Raw genomic sequence first — 18,258 nt, 5'->3', positions numbered from 1 at the left:
GTCTGCCATGAACCAAGCAGGAGTTTGATGGTATAGTATTATTCGTGGCAATTAACAAGAGCGTTGCACTTATTACAGACCCTTGAGTAGTGCTATTTGCTTGATATCTCATTGAAGGTGTGCAGTGATTGACTCTTACTTGAAAATTGCGTTGTTTAAGAAAATTTGAAATGAAATTATTAATATTACCTCTAATATTCCGTGCGTTTAGTGATCTGATAATATTGTAATGCCATGCTGTGTCAAATGCTTTTGTAATATCTATGAACACTGCTATAGTTTCCTGTTTTTTCACAGAACATTCCAAAATTTCAGACTATAAATCAATAAGAGTATTATTAGTAGTTTGGTTTTGTCGAAATTCACTCAGCTCGTTAACCAGAAGGTGATTTTCTTCTAACATTCACAGCAATCAATTGATAACTATTTTTCCATGACTTTGAACATTATATTGGTGAGTGAGGTGGGTATGTATAGAGAATTTTTAGTTCATGCACTGTTAGGTCTGAGAACAGGCACAATTATTGAATTACTCTAGGAGGTTGGAAAGACATTACTTAACAATATTCAATTTTAATTTTTAGAAGAATACAGTTAGCGATGTCTGGTTATTTTTTCAAAAATACTAAAGGTATATTATCAGGTACAGAAGATGAGCTTTTAGTATTATTAAGGGCAAAGTTAAGTTTATCCAACGTTAAAGGGATATTAAAAGGACTGTCAAGATCTTTATCTTCCCAATCGAGCTGTTGTTTTCGTGTGACGATATTGTGTTGTATATACTTTTCGGAATGGTTACTATTGCTGGAGATTGCTTAGAAATATGTGGCAAAAGAATTGGCTATTTCATTGCGTTTTGTTATTACATTAGTATTATAAGTAATAAACGGTATTTTGAAAAATTTGTTTTTTCCTATTATCTTACGAATATTGCGCCAGACTATCGATAAATGTGTTGAACAGTTTGTATTTGAGACAAATTTCCCCCAGTTAGTTTTTCGTGCAGTTTTTGTTATATATCTAGCGCTCTGTAAAAGCTGTCTAAAATTATGCGCTCTGTTTTTTGTATTCAATGATGTTAGTTGTTTTATTATGTTTCTTCATTTTCAGGTGGAAAATCATTGAATAAAATTTTTACCATATCATAATGGGTATAAATCACGTTTATATTCCATTGTAATAAATTAAATGTTTATTTTGTTATTATTTAAATATTCTCCTGAGATAACTCACTTGACGTATCCGCTTCGGGTTTTTCATCCTCGTATTTGAGTTTTCTTAGTTGTTTCGTCAGTTTGTTTTTTAACTTCGTACATTTCAATTTTAATGGGCGGTCGGATACTTATGGATGGATTTTAGATAAGAGTTGTACAAGTGATTCAGTGTCAGGTATATTTATTTGTAACACTAATATCATTTTTGGCTTCTTGAAGGTTTTAAAGTAATTTAATAACTCTTTAATTGGTTGCATTTGGGTTTCTAAAGGCATTGACGATGTTTTTGTTTTTATTCTTTGTTTTTATCTAGGTTGGCTTTGAAAATACATTATCACTAGCTGATATCTTAATGGGAGTTGTTATTTATTCAGATATAGTTCTTTGGAGGAGGATTTTGCTGTATTTTCCTCGTTAGATATGCCAAATTCTTGTGGTGCTGGATAATCTTTACTTTTACTTTACAACGGGTGTTTAGTTATACCTGTATTGATGGGGTTACTGATGTGGATATATTTATTTTGGATACTACTGATATTGCGTTAACTGTAGTTGATGTATTGTGCGTTGTTAAGTGGGTTGTAGATATGTTCTTGATTGTGAGGTCGAGGTATTTGATATATTTGTAGAGCGTTGTTGAAGGTGTAACAGCAGTCGTTACTGCTGAAAATACTGTAGTAGATTTATTTATATGTATTGGAAAGTATAGTAATTGGGACAGCTGTATCTAAGTTATTTACAATTACTGAGCAACTATATGGCAATTTTGTTTTCAATAGAAATATACATTGTCTAATGTTAAACAAATAGTCGACGGAAACTAAGTACATGTTTGTATTTCAGATTGGTGGTTAATATTCGCAAAAAGGACATTGATAAAGTTAGTTTAAGCCCTAAAGATATACGTTTTTTTCTGTATTTTTTTTGCGGGATAGTGCGAGATATATCGGATATTAAGAGTCCTTTACTTGAAGTAATTAGTCTACGGACTTGACTTTGTATATTGTTTACAGTGATGAGACCTCCATTGTTTAAAAAAAAAATCATCTACAACTTATTTGATTGAGAAATAAATACAGATACGATTGTTAGTGATTTTTGACAAAAATAGAATATGTTTTGGATTAACTCGAGAGACTATCGCTAACAAGTATTCTTCTTTTATTGTCAACTTTACTATTAGTCCAGTAAATGAACGTGAAAATGTGACACCCTGTAGTTTTCTGTATCACCACCGAATTGCATTAAAATTTGGATTAAGGTTTAAGTTACCCTCCACTTCACTTTGGGACTTTTGCCGTTGGCAGCATTTTATTTTTTTATGGGTGAAAACTACCCCTATTGGAAAAAATTATATAATTGTAAATTCAAGTAATTTGAAAATATTTAATTATTAAGTGACAGTAAATATTGATTTCTTTAAAACTATAAATACCATAACTTTTTTAATCAAAATGTAAATTTATTTTATTTTAACTTAAATATTAGTTTGTAAGGATGGGTGCCTTAATAGCACATTATGTGTACACTCCGTTCGCTGTATCTTTGCACATCATAGTTGTACGAATTAAATCAAAGTGTTTAAATCAAACGTAAGTCTTTTCTAGATTCATGAAATAATTAGGAAATGTTTAATATCCCGTTAAACGTATTTATAGTGATTGTTTTTGTTTATTTATTGTACTGAATGTTAAAAACTCATTATAGAATTGTTTTGAACGTAATTTTGAGTTTTCTGCATATTCAACGTTATTATGATTATTGGAAGAAATGCTCTATCTGAAATACTGTAGTGGAGGAGGAGCAGAAAGATGGACCCAAGATTAAACAGCTTAAATTCTCATATTTATTTATTTCTTGATACAGCAAAGCATCCAACAGCCGAAGCCAGTTACTGAACGAAAAAAAAGTTTTCATTCAAAATACAATACTAAACATTTACATCGTATATGTACATATGACATTCAATTTTTAAGCTTAAGCGTAAGAAAATGCCCTAAAAGATAAAAAACTCTTGTGCATGCTTTTCGAACTAAGTTACTAACACAAAAAAAAAAATAATTAAACTTTTACTTATATATCGAACTTCTCTGTAGTTTTCAAAATAAAGTGTGGAAGGTTATGTGTAAAAGGTTTCATTGTTTTAGCCTAAAGAATGGATCAATTACTTTGTTACAACCTATTTCCACAAATATGACTAAATGACTAAATTAATAAAATAAATTGAAAAAAAAACAAAATATCAAAATTATATATTTTCTTCACTTTCAGAATCCAAGCTATCTCCAGGATTTATTATGATGGGTTGAATATCAATATCAACTATATTTTGCTCTCAGATACACCATTTTTGAATAATTTCATGATTATGTCTTACACATTTTCCCATATTTCTCCATTACATTGACTAAGCGCCTCTTTCCACATATTAACTACTGTTTCTCTAACAGCACTAGTAAAATAGCCGTCCCTACCAATATGCTTATTGTATATTGCAATTTGCCCAAATTAATTCAATAGCGTTTAATTCGCAATGATAACACAATGGTAGTCTCAATACTTCATGACCATGCTCTCTAGTAACTCTTCAATAACATACACATTTTCTTTTTTATTCATTTTTGCAACTTGTAATAATTCAGGTTTTGTAAATTTTAGGTCAAATTGGATGTTATTTGTTGTCAGCCAGGTAACAATTTCATCTTTCTTTGAAGCAGTGGTAGGCTGCTTTTCTAAAAGAACACTATGATATGGAGCATTATCCATTACAATCAACGATGGTTCTTCTAAATTGGGAATTACTTGTGTCCTTATCCACTTAGCAAAAATGTCGTTGTTAATTTCTCCATGGTAATCAATATGTTTAGATTTAGAACAAAACAATAAACTTGCTTCAGAAACAAATCCTTTAGAAGAACCAGCGTGAAGAATTATGAAACGTTTACCATCAAAACCTTCTGGATTACGTACACTTTTGCTACTAGTGTCTTGACAGGAAGTTGTTTTATTTCCTTTTGAATAAATCCATGTTTCATCCAAAAAAACAAGTTTTCTTGGATGCACACTTTCCAGGTTTTCAAAGTACTTACAAAAGAATTTTGCGTTTAAAGCAGCAATATTTGTTCGTTCGAATAATGATCTTGTCGATTATAATATTGTCTTGTCGAGAATAATGACGGTTGTCATCCTTTTTATATTTAAATCCTATATCTCTCAGTACAATGCTCAAGGATGTTTTTCCCATAGTAACAACTTCTTTTTCCTTTAGTACTAATACTAGTAAACTAGTAATAATAGTATAAACTAGTAATAATAGTGAAACTTTATTTTAGAAGTGTTAATTTTGATGTGAAACATCTATTGGCTGGGGTATAAACCAGATCGTTTTTATTTTGTACAATATCAATTTATACACATACGAAAATGGTTGCGTTTCGATTTAATTTGAGTTTCTTACCACTCACTGACACGTGTTTCTGGGTCTTCCCGTCATCAGAGAGAGCTTGTAAGAAAACTCAAACTAAACCAAAACGCACCGACTACTCTAGCAATTATAGAAAAAATAATTACCAAAGTATGTTACTAGAGACATCTAGTGATGAAATATGAAGTTAAATGTATCGATACCAATTAAAGTAAATTGTATACTCACGCTTAATCAAGCCATTAAGAGCGATGCTGGGAATATTTATATTCCACTATGCATCAACAATTTACCCATATAAATTACCATCTTTCTTGTACTCATTGCGTCGAGTAAGGACGATAAATATACGAAAATGGTTGCGTTTCGATTTAATTTGAGTTTCTTACCACTCCCTGACACGTGTTTCTGGGTCTTCCCGTCATCAGAGAGAGCTTGTAAGAAAACTCAAACTAAACCAAAACGCACCGACTACTCTAGCAATTATAGAAAAAATAATTACCAGAGTATGCTACTAGAGACATCTAGTGATGAAATATGAAGTTAAATGTATCGATACCAATTAAAGTAAATTGTATACTCACGCTTAATCAAGCCATTAAGAGCGATGTTGGGAATATTTATATTCCACTATGCATCAACAATTTACCCATATAAATTACCATCTTTCTTGTACTCATTGCGTCGAGTAAGGATGATAAATATACGAAAATGGTTGCGTTTCGATTTAATTTGAGTTTCTTACCACTCCCTGACACGTGTTTCTGGGTCTTCCCGTCATCAGAGAGAGCTTGTAAGAAAACTCAAACTAAACCAAAACGCACCTACTACTCTAGCAATTATAGAAAAAATAATTACCAGAGTATGCTACTAGAGACATCTAGTGATGAAATATGAAGTTAAATGTATCGATAGCAGTTAAAGTAAATTGTATACTCACGCTTAATCAAGCCATTAAGAGCGATGCTGGGAATATTTATATTCCACTATGCATCAACAATTTACCCATATAAATTACCATCTTTCTTGTACCCATTGCGTCGAGTAAGGACGATAAATATACGAAAATGGTTGCGTTTCGATTTAATTTGAGTTTCTTACCACTCCCTGACACGTGTTTCTGGGTCTTCCGGTCATCAGAGAGAGCTTGTAAGAAAACTCAAACTAAACCAAAACGCACCGACTACTCTAGCAATTATAGAAAAAATAATTACCAGAGTATGCTACTAGAGACATCTAGTGATGAAATATGAAGTTAAATGTATCGATAGCAATTAAAGTAAATTGTATACTCACGCTTAATCAAGCCATTAAGAGCAATGCTGGGAATATTTATATTCCACTATGCCACTAACCATTTTCGTATATTTATCGTCCTTACTCGACGCAATGAGTACAAGAAAGATGGTAATTTATATGGGTAAATTGTTGATGCATAGTGGAATATAAATATTCCCAGAATCGCTCTTAATGGCTTGATTAAGCGTGAGTATACAATTTACTTTAATTGCTATCGATACATTTAACTTCATATCAATTTATACTTACTTTATAGGTACAGACATATTGTACAGTGTTTCGTATTGCCATTTTAGTTCCTTGATGAGTTTTCCCCGAAAAGTCCTTTATTCTTTGGTTATTTCACGTTGGAATATTCGATTTGAAATTTGACAAATAAGAACCTACTTTTCATGAGCTACAACCCAGCTTCTACTTGGTCTACAGACTTTATAGGTATACCGTTTTTTAACAAGCTCCATTTTTGCTAAAAAATACTTTTTTCGACAAATACTTACTATTTGATTTATTTGTGAAAAACCGTCTGAAAACATGGTTTTTAAGTTCATTTAAAACACATCAGTTACGATTCGTCACAGTTCCGGCGCCGAATCAAACAATCTGTCATAAAAAGTATTCTCTTATAGAAATATTCCACCGGCATTTTTTTTTTATTTAATAATTAATAGAATGTGTGAGAAAATATAATGTCTTATATGATTTCTCGCATGCAAAATAAATGGACATGTACTTTAAAGCAATTTTTCGACATCCTAAATTATTGATGAAATTTTACATCATCATGAAGCAGTTCTTTATAAAGTGTCAAGTATTCTCCTTCGGTATCCCTTTTTTTGCATCCGTCATGGATCCATTTCCGTCTTCTTGTTTGGTTTGCTTAAGGTTTGCTTCCACTTCCTCTTTTTTCTCGTCCTAACATATAGAAATTATTGCTAATTCTTCATCCGAGAAACTTTTCATCTTTTCAACAGATTAAGATTAAGACTTTTTGAAAAAACTTTTTAGAATAAAAGTAGTTTAAAATTAGTAAATATATATATTACCGGATTTATTTTGAACGCATGTTTTTTCACCCACAAGAAGGGGTTGCTTTCACGTCCCAAGTAAAAACAACCCTGGGTCCAAGTCCAAAAGTAAGTGGAACCTAAATCCGAATTTTCAAGCAAATCCTTGTTACACTTCAAAACTGGAGTATATAGCGCATTATTAATTAAACTTAACTAGTAAAAATGGCGTGTACACGCAAAGATATATTGATTTAAAACTTAAGTCTGATTAGACCATTGATGTGCAAATTGGCAATGAAACAATTTAAAGCGTTTTTATGTGTCAACAATATATACACAAAATAATATGTTAATTTTTATGTCTATAAAAAGTAAAACCTGGCGCGTACACGCCAGAAATCAAAATTTATTTTCATTATTAACAACTTTTTAAATGTTTATTTATGAAATGTGATCATTTGTGATAACAGCTGATGGAAAACAAGACAAATTTTAATAAGTAAATAAGAAATTCTGTGTTTTGTTTTCTAAGAATGTTTCATCTAATTTTTTTCTTCACAACCAATAAACTTTGGCTCTAAGTTTAAAAAGTTAAATTTCTATCGTGTTATGTCCTTTGTATTGATTTAAATAAAGACTTGTTTACTCTGTTATTTCTTTTACCACAAACATTCTTGCTATATAGTTTACTTTTTCCTCAAAACTATATATTTTTATATAAGATAGAAAAGGTTTTGTTGAACTTTTACAGTCAATAGATATCCTTATAGATTTCAATTATTTGTCGCACTACGAAATTGTCATTTTTCAGAAATTTTTAGTACTTGTTAAAAACTCACTTGGTCACAAAGTGTTTCATTATTCATAAAAAATTAACAAGAACAAAAATTGTAAGCAATAATCAAGAGTTTCAACTTCAAAAAAATCTGAAGGGTGTCGCGCGAAATTTTTGGACAGAAATTATTTAAACAATAAAATAATTGTAATAATTAAAAGAAATATATTAAAACACTACCTTTCCTGGATGATTTATTCTATAAGAACGATACTGGATATGAGATGGTGAATAGAAAACCAACACACACCAACAGATATTTAAATTACGAATCAAATCACAATATTATTATTAAAAAGAAAATCATTAAATCCTTATACAATGGAGTCAAAATTACTTGTTCTAATGAAAATTCGGTCTTAGTGAAGAACAAGTTGTTAACATCTGTTTTATAAAAATTAAAAAATGATTATCCTTTATTGTTTATAAATAAGTAATTTTCAACAAGCGACCGAATAGTACAGAACAATTTAGAACGAGATAATAAAGCATACGCAAGAAATAATACGAGGAAAATAACAATACCATACATAAAAGGATTATCAGAAAAACTTAAAAAATATGAAACATTTTAACAACATATAAAACAATAAACACCTTGAGATCTATTTTATCTAAAACTAAACCTAACAATGAACAAGAAAACAAAAAAAAAAGAATTGTATTTATAAAATACCTTGTGAATGCGATCAGTTTTATTTAGGTGAAACATCAAGGCCATTAAATGTTAGAATAAGTGAACATCAATCTTATAATAAAAATAGAGAATTTGATAGATCTTAAATATGTAAACACGCATGGGAAAATGAACATAGGGTTCAATGGAATGATTAAAATATAGTTCTAAAAGAAACAAATGATAAAAAAAATTAAAGAAGCGGCTCTAATTATGCTAAATGAGACCAATTGTGTCGCAAATTCCTTGGCAAAATGCAGTTAGGTGTAGTTACCCATATTAAAGGAGGAAGTTAATAAAAGGAAACTACCTCCATTAATATGTCAGTAACATATAGAGGATACATAATTTATGTTTTTTATATAACATACATATAAAATCAGCAATATAACTTTTTAAAGGCGAATCACATGCTATGATTTTTTTCTGACGGATATTCTCAAGTTAAAGTTGATTTATTGTAATCAAATGAACTATCTTACAATAAAGTCGTCTCAGAAACGCTACTCAGTACTATTGGCAATATCATTTATATATATATATGTATATATATGTATATTTATATATAATATATTATAAATATATATATATATATATATATCATATATATATATACATATATATATATATATATATATATATATATATATATATATATATATATATATGAATATATATATATATATTTTAAAATGTATAATATATGTTTGAATTGACAATATAAATGAGTCAGATAAAATTCAATTATTAGAAGAATTTTTTACCAAGTAACAAAAAAAAACAAAATTTGTTTAATTTATTAATGTTTGTATTTTGAGAACGATTTCCGAAATCGAAATTAAAACGTCAATAAACTTGTTTTAAACTTCAATATTATTATTCCCATTAAAATAGTAATTCCAATAATCAAATATTATCTAAATATCTTAGATATATATATATATATATATATATATATATATATATATATATATATATATATATATTATCTAAATATCTTAGATATATATATATATATATATATATATATATATATATATATATATATATATATATATATATATATATACATCTTTCCAACAATGTCGCGTCTTTTCGTACTTGCACTTTCTTGCGTCTCCTTGATGTTGATGAGTTACGTTTGATTCGATAGTGAATATTTGTTATAAACTGTTTATTAATAAGGGCTGCTAATTTTGGTTTTTATAAAATATTTTTTTTTTATTCAAATTTTCATTCAATTTGCAAATATTGCCAACTCCTTTAGGTATCTTACTTTATTAGCTCCAATTTAGCGTATATTATATATTATTGCGTCATTACAGTGTTGCCACACTTACTTTCCACAAAATGTTTAAACACCTGTTCATTCATGAGTCATGAGTTAAATTTAGATTCCTACAAGTGGAATCTGTTGTAGATGCTTTATATGGACTTTTTAACTTTGGTTACTCAATGCATTTAAATTGGGTCCTAGTGAATAAATTGGGATTTATTTGATAGGAGCATTAATAAAACGATAATAAAATATTTTCTAGTTTTTATTGGTTAAGATAAAATCAAAAATTATTTAAAATACAAAACTTTTATTCTTTTAAATATACAATCATTCTTAAAATGACTTAAAACCCAAAATTTAATAAAAAACATACGTTAATTTGTATGTTTGCAATATCTATTTTGTATAAACACTTTAATCTTTAACCAGTTTTTATTGTTTAATAGCTCAGGAAATTCATTCTTTAGTTCTTCACACTCCCTTTTTTTTGGAGGCCGTCTAGATTTGATATGATTCTTGAAAAAGTTTACAGTGACAGACTTTTGTCTTTCAGTCCATGGCACTAGTTTCCGCGCAGTCCTATTTTTAAATGTTTCATTTTCTTTCGTTGGAGAAACGGTATTCTCTATTTGACTAGTTGATGGTTCATTATCATCTTGCAGCAAACACTTTAACTCATCGTCATCATCATCATCGCTTTCAGAAAAGTTATCTTCGAACAGATTTTTGTCCATATCAATTTCCACTTCGTCTAAAGATTTCCCTTTATAATTGTTGGCTGTTCCATTTTCCATTACCATCAACAGTTTCGCTATTTTAGTAGTTTGGTAAATATCATCTGGCAGTCTGTAGGAATTTCTATGCACACCGGGCGTATGTCCCATGAAAGTAGCTAATTGCTCAATCTCTCCATCAGATAAATTTAATAATTGTGACAAAGTTGCCAGATGCTTACGCAAACGAGTGGATGTTATAGAAGTAGCATTTTTCGCACCGGATAATTTTGCGTGCTTTCCTAATATTTTGTAACCGATTAAATGTGAAGAAGATTTAGCAGGAGCAAATAGGTAAGGATTATCCCTTGGTACAAATGCATTTCTAACCGCAAGCAAAATATCGATATGATTTTGTACCTCGGGGTTGAATAAAACTGGAACACCCCTGCCCCTTTTACCTCTAATGACTACTCTCTTCATTGAACTTAATAATATTTTTTCAGAAGGTGAAACTGCTTTTTGAAACTCTTCATATTTTTCATTTCCGATAGAGTTAACATAAGTGTGAAAGTACATTCTCTGTAATTCTCCAGAACGTTTTCTGTTTAGCAAAATTACTCTACAGTATACGGATTCAATGAGATTGTTAAACGCTTTAATATCTTCTAATTTTAGTATATTTTCGGAGTCAGTCTTTTGAGGTGCATTTTCAACTGTAGCGTCATTTAAATAATTCTGCAGAATTTTCGTTGCATCGTCAGCAAGTTTAACTAAATGGGATCTTAGCAATTTTAGATCATTTGCTAGTGGAACTATTGTGACCTTATTCCATTTGTTAAGATTTAAATTATTAGCTGCTTGGGATGAGACCTCAAAACTCCAGTTTGTTTCAAATAGATGAATTAAGGTTTTAAGTTCTGCCTCAATTGTTGCAGTTGAAACAGATAAGTATGCAGTTTGTTTCTTATAGGCAAAAGTGATTGCAATATCGCAACATTGTTTGAGTGATCTCACTATATTCATGGCAAAAGTTGGAGACAAGTAAATGTCTTTTTCAGGATCATAACAGGCTATTCGTTTTGTGGCTTCAACAAAGGCATCAAAATACTTTGGTCGCAGTGCTGAAAACATAGTGGATATAGATGGGTCTATGTTTCTCATTTCTATAAGTATTTTTGACAGTTCCCTCATTTTGCGTTATGTAACTGCTATAAAATGCTTTTCTCTGTGCGTCTTCAAATAGCGGGTTCCAAATGCACGAATTAGAAAGTCGTTCTTAGCTTCCATTGAAATCTTGTCCGCTCTCATCCTAGGAAACACTTCTTCTTTTAGTCGATGATCAATTTTAATATTGGGAAACATTTTTGATTGGCCAGCAAATTGTGACCTCTCTTGATTGCTTCTATTTCCACAATTTTTTCTATGTCGGTATAATAGTTTGGAAGAGAAAAATCCTAAACAATTGTCACAAGGAATGAGAACCCGATCTGGTACATAAGTCTGTCTAACAGCCTTGAAACAGTTTCCCCCATCCGCTAAAAAATTACCTTTTCTTCTGAGTTTATCAAACAGACTTCTTCTTTCTCGTGATCTGATTGGTTTGGAGATAATTTCAGCCACATCGAGTTCCATAGAATGGTTCCTTATAATATGGCGACCAAAATTAAGAACTTCCGTTTCACAGTAGTAACAATAATCTGGTTTTCTTTTATAAGGAAGTTTGAGATTACCAGTGTTTCTACACTTTTGTTTATTGGAAAAGTGTAGATCTTCTTGTACCTCAGTTAACGTTGCATCGAGTGCTGAAATATCTTTCACTTCATGGGTTAACTGGTTGTTCGTACAAGGTTCTGTGAGAATCCTGAGATTTTTTTGACTTAAGTTTGTAGCACTGCTGTTATCTGAACCATACTCCTATAATAAAAAAATATAGAATTAAATTATATACGAGCTTTATTCAAGCAATCCGTCAAATAATTTTGTTCAGTATGAGTTATCTACTGAATAAATATCTTTGTACTTTACAAAGTAAATGGGGCATAAAGATATTCTATATCGCTAAGAAAAAGAGCACACACCAAGCCATAGATTGTTATCAAAACAAATTAAAGCTACATAGGTTCGTTCATAGCTACATAGGTACATACAGTTCGTAATAGTATTAATATTATGAAGAATAAATTAATATTAATAATGAGGTGTGCTGTTACAAATTGTAAAGACTGATAAAATATTTTCATATGTTTATATACTGTGCAAAAACAGTAATTTCTAATGTAATGGGCATTATGATCAGAACACGACGGGGTACTAATAACGGAAGGACAGGTAACAGAATTACACCCTGGCAAAAATACTGCTTGGGAAGATTGAATTACAGCGTAGCGATATTGGTCAAATCACAGAATATATACGAGGAGTAACAAGTAGAAAAGTTATTAGGCGAGCTGATGAAATAACGCTAAGTACTGCAAGACACTCCAGATATGATCCAGAATATAACACAGCCCAACAGTGTCTGGATACATTAAAACAAAAACTGTACTTTGTTCAGGACGACTAGGGAGGTACAAAGTTAGTAACAACCTAAAATGTGACAATGTACTTTTAGAGAATCCTGAGAAGATGTTCTATCGAAAACTACATTCCCGGGAAATTTATCCCGGGTATATCTCTAATCAAGAGATAGCTATCAGCTAGGATTTCTCCAAACGGAGATAAGTCCATGAGAGTATGCTTGAGAATGACAACTGACTACAAGCTACACTGGGACCGCACAGTAATCACAGATGGTACACATAATAGAACAAATCTCGTACTAGTAAATAAATTAACAAGGCAAACAACACTATGGTGATGTGGGGATAACAGCAATAATCTACGTAATAAATTTACTGAAAATATCGCCAAGTACAGAGATCTGTAAATTCAAATACGAAGATAATGGAGAATGCAAAGTACCCAGACGATACATATTATTATATCTACTGCTGGAATCATTCCGAAGAACTTCTCCGAAAACATATAATGGCTGGGTTTAAATGAACACCTTTATTACCCACGACGGGCAGATAAGTACGAAAATTTTTGAGAGATACTCCAGCATACCCCAAGTCACCTAAGTAGGGCTCGATAACACGGAAAGAGTCTCATCAGAGATCAATCCTATTGATACCGTAGGTATCTGGGGTGAGTCAATTTTTCCCTTAGATGGAGTGAGAGCTGCATGGCTAAATCTGGATAATGGTAATACAGTAAAACCTGTCAATAACGGTCACTAAAAATGACAGAACTATTGGCCGATATAAAAAAGGTGGTTGCTAATACCATGTTTTATAGTCCACAAATTTTGGTTTGTGGAACTTTGAAATTGGCCGGCTAGTACAGGTGGCCGTTAACACAGGTATCACTGTACTAATAGTGATAATGAATTGATTTGCCAACAAAAGATTGTGTTCCGTTACCATTACATTATAAAATAATTATTGCTGCAAACCAGAGTTTAAACACTTTGAACTAATATTGTTAAATTAAAGAACTACAGGTATAACAGAGAACGTGAATGGGTTTAGAAAATTCATCAAGTCACCAATATGATTTTGGTACGTTATGTTTTGTAAAATAATCCATATTAATTATGTGCATCAAAACGTAAGTACTGGTTAAAATTTACAATGCACAATAATGCAATAACAAGGAGGAAAAAAATAAAATTAAAAATGTATTAGGAAACAGCCAAAAAATGTAATACTTACCATATCACTTGAAGGGTCATATAGTGAACCGTCATTATCAGTAGCATGAAAAGGATCCTCTGGTGTCAAAGATAAAAAGTCATCATTTTCTACCTGAAAATTACAGCATCAATACAGTGTAATTCATTATCGGTTTGATAGATAAAAAGAGGAATTTGACATTACAATATTCTGACGTCTGATTATTTTTATTTACCTCTTTCTGATTTTCACCGTGTCTGTTTTCTTCATCCCTTTCGTTTTCTTGTATTCCCTTGTAGTCTGAACAATCAGCAGTTAATGGCCTACACGGTGCTTCAATTATGACAATTTCTTGTATAACTATTTTTTTATCAGAGGTTTCGTTTTTTTCTCGAAGTTTATTCATTATCTATAAAAATAAGAATATTTTGTTACAAGTGTTTGAATCATTATATCAAAAAAATTTCTTTTATAAGTATCACTCTCTATAACTGTTTAGGAGGTAGACTTTTTTAAAGTCTGAAATCTTACCTCTCCTTCATTGTTTGAAGAGTTCTTCATCAACGATTCGCTCCAAGTTGATTTGCTACAGAAAGAAGCTTGAGGCGATGGTGATAGCTCGTGATTTAAGGAACAGTTTTGTTTTTCTGTAATATTACAAGAAGTAGGTTCCTCCATATCTGAAACTTATCACAAAATATTTTACATGTGCTAGAAAAAGCATTTTTATTGTTTCAAAAAAATATAGATTATCTGTGTAATGTTGAGTGACACATCACCTTTAGTTTATCAGATATCAATATGTAGTTTGTTTTTCAAGCCAGATACTCAAATTTTCTTTACTGTGTTTTAAATTTGGGGGACGATCAAATCATACTCATATGCTTTAGATTATCCAGAGCGAGTAGCTTATTTAACTAAGTACAGGAATGGACACAGTAAATATAAGCAGTTACTCTGTCCGTTTCCAATATAGATAAACAAATTTTTGTTGTAAATGACTCTTGCCTACAATTTACTGATTTGAGATAGTTTCCTGACAAATGCGGAGATTTTATTGTAGTATGGTAATACACTATTCCTTTGAAATTATACAGGGTGTAACCAAAAATACAGATCATAAATTAAATCACATATTCTGAGACCAAAAATAGTTCGACTGAACCTAACTTATCTTAGTACAAATGTGCACACAAAAAAAAGTTACACCCCTTTTAATTTACAAAATGAAAATCGATTTTTTCCAATATATCGAAAACTATTAGAGATTTTTTATCGAAAATGGACATGGGATGTGGCATTCTTATGGCAGGAACATCTTTAAAAAAATAACACATGAAATTTGTGCACTCCATAAACATTTTATGGGGGTGTTATTCCCTTAAACCCCCCAAATATTTGTCTACGTTCCAATTCAATTATTATTGTGGTACCATTAGTTAAACAAAATGTTTTTAAAACTTTTTTGCCTCTTAGTACTTTTTCGATAAGCCAGTTTTAATCGAGATATTTTGCCAAAGAGGCAGGCGGGTGGCAAATTGAAAATTGAATTTAAGCGGAAAGCAATGCTTATTTCTTAAATAATCATTTTTTATGTTTTCTGACCTCAATAAAATGTATTTTGAATCACGTAAATTTCATACATTCTTCTTTTTGTGTAGATTAATTTAATTAAAACAAAATTTTGGACACCCTAAATAAATAATTATGTTAATGTTTATATGACTGAATAGAGAACTGAATAGCCTTTCAAATGAGCTAGCACACGACCCTATTTTCATTTAAAAAATCATCGATTATGTCATCAGGCCTAGATGGATGAGGTCGCTAGTATGATACACATGCCAAAAATCATAATTTAAAAATAAAAATCGACCTGTTTCGGGATTTTAACTAAAAGTCGCCGGTTTACGAAATAATGAATTTATTCAATTTGGCTTTGACACACTATACAATCTTACTTAAGTAACCATTTACAAATACGTGGTGGATTTTAAAGATGCTCAAAATATTTCGATAAAAACTGGCTTATCGAAAAAATACTAAGAGGCAAAAAAGTTTTAAAAACATTTTGTTTAACTAATGCTACCACAATAATAATTCCATTGGAACGTACATAAATATTTAAGAGGTTTAAGAGAATAAAACCCCCATAAAATTTGTGTGGGGTGCACAAACACTGTTATTTTGTTTTAAGATGTTCCTTCCATAAGAGTGCCACATATCCATTTTCAATAAAAAATCTCCAATAGTTTTCGATATATTGGAAAGAATCGATTCTCATTTTGTACCTTCAAAGGGCTATAATTTTTTTTATTTTTTTTATGTGCAGATTTGTACCAAGGTAAGTTAGGTTCAATCGAACTATTTTTGGTCCCAGAATATGTGATTTAATTTATGACCTGTATTTTTGTACACACTGTATATTAAGTATTACAATAATTGAAACTTATAAGTGGTCATTTTGGTGCTGTGTTGGTAAGTTTATCTCAATTTATTCAATAAATAAAAACAGTAACTGCTTTCGTTAAGGATTTACTAAACAAAGTTGTTTATTCAACTTCTTTAACGGATGATTAAAAAATATTAACAAAAAACATTTTTAATATATTTTCCTCTTTTAGTGCACAGTTTAATAAATAATCTCGAAATCAAAAAGAAAAAATAATTAAAAATATTTTCCTTCTAATAAAAATATTGACAAAGAAATTCACTTACCTATTTGAGGGTTAACATAACACATTTTAAGAATCTTCTTGCTTCTAGACATGGTAATAAATATACGACGCAATAAGCGCTACGAACAAGCTGATATTAAAATTAACATCACATCAACGGATCAACATCAACGAGAAATAAACCGAAGTCGAAAGATTCTGTTCTAAAAATAGATACTAACAGCAACGTTGCCATATGTCCTATTTTGACGCAATAAAGTACTAGACGAAACGAAGTATACGATAAATATGTATATTATAACCGCGCCACTTCCGTCAATTCGATGAACTAACATTATTCATTTGGTTACAGTTTTAGAATATTATTGCGTCTCCCGATTTTTAGAAGAAGTTTAATATCTCAGAAATCTAACTAGAGAGCGCTATGACATTTTGGGCTATGACAAAATATAGAAATCTGCATTTAACTAAGGGGCCATTTTTAAGTAGAAGTAGCGGGAAGTCCATAAATTCAGGATGGTTTTATTGCGCCCAATATTCGGACGTAATAGCTCGAAGGACGCAACATTCAATGCAACAGTATATAATATGGAAGCAATAATAATATATACATGAATATATATATATATATATATATATATATATATATATATATATATATATATATATATATATATATATACAAGAAATACTGGAATACTGAATAAAAAGTCAGACATAGATGCAACATTTATTGTTATTTACTGACAAAACATAAAAATAATAAAATAAAGATTTACTTTTACATATACACACCTTAATACACCTGCATACAAAACATGTTGCATACTATCAAGACAGGTTTATTATACTACTTTCATTAATAAAATAGCAAGAACTCCTAATTACTCTTTAATCACACTATTTTTGTTTTTTTTTCTGTTCTCTATGGATCAGTCCAAAACACACCATGAAAAGATGTCACTATCAAAATTTTAACTTTCCAACTATATTTTAAAATGTAGATTGTCCAATATTTTAAATGTTATATTTTATATGTGTGTTTTTAATGTTGAGTGTCGTAGCTTTACAAAAATAATCTCAACGACTAGTAAGTTGTAATGACAATTTGAGATAAGTTGTAAATATTTACACTTTCTTCTAATTACAGTGTCTTAAAGAAGGAATAAAAGAATTCCGACAGCTCGACCAAAAGTCAAAAGAGTGTTTCTATAACATCCCGGCCAAACCTACTGACTGCAGCCCTAATAAACTGTGCTGTTTGTGATATATATATATATATATATATATATATATATATATATATATATATATATATATATATATATATATATATATATATATATATATATATATATATATATATATATATATATAGATAGAAATAAAAATAGAGTGTAAGCGCATAATTAAC

At 30.2% G+C, this 18,258-nt stretch overlaps 2 protein-coding genes across 3 annotated transcripts in view; one reads left to right on the top strand and one right to left on the bottom strand.

The window, feature by feature from the left end:
* The window catches only part of LOC140443556 (sodium/hydrogen exchanger 9B2-like), a 205,401-nt gene that overhangs the window by 112,714 nt on the left and 74,429 nt on the right, over window positions 1-18,258 (top strand). The gene's annotated exons all lie outside the window — the stretch shown is intronic.
* On the bottom strand, window positions 11,648-17,059 carry LOC140442722 (uncharacterized). Its single transcript, XM_072533706.1, has 5 exons — window positions 16,885-17,059; window positions 14,698-14,846; window positions 14,402-14,575; window positions 14,206-14,298; window positions 11,648-12,364 (listed from the first exon to the last, which is right to left on the bottom strand). Exons 1-5 carry the CDS (start codon window positions 16,934-16,936, stop codon window positions 11,648-11,650), a joined length of 1,185 nt encoding a protein of 394 aa, XP_072389807.1. The 5' UTR covers window positions 16,937-17,059.

The sequence above is a fragment of the Diabrotica undecimpunctata genome, chromosome 6 (genome assembly GCF_040954645.1).
Source record: "Diabrotica undecimpunctata isolate CICGRU chromosome 6, icDiaUnde3, whole genome shotgun sequence".
NCBI lineage: Eukaryota > Metazoa > Arthropoda > Insecta > Coleoptera > Chrysomelidae > Diabrotica > Diabrotica undecimpunctata.
This window is presented reverse-complemented; position numbering and strand designations above follow the sequence as displayed.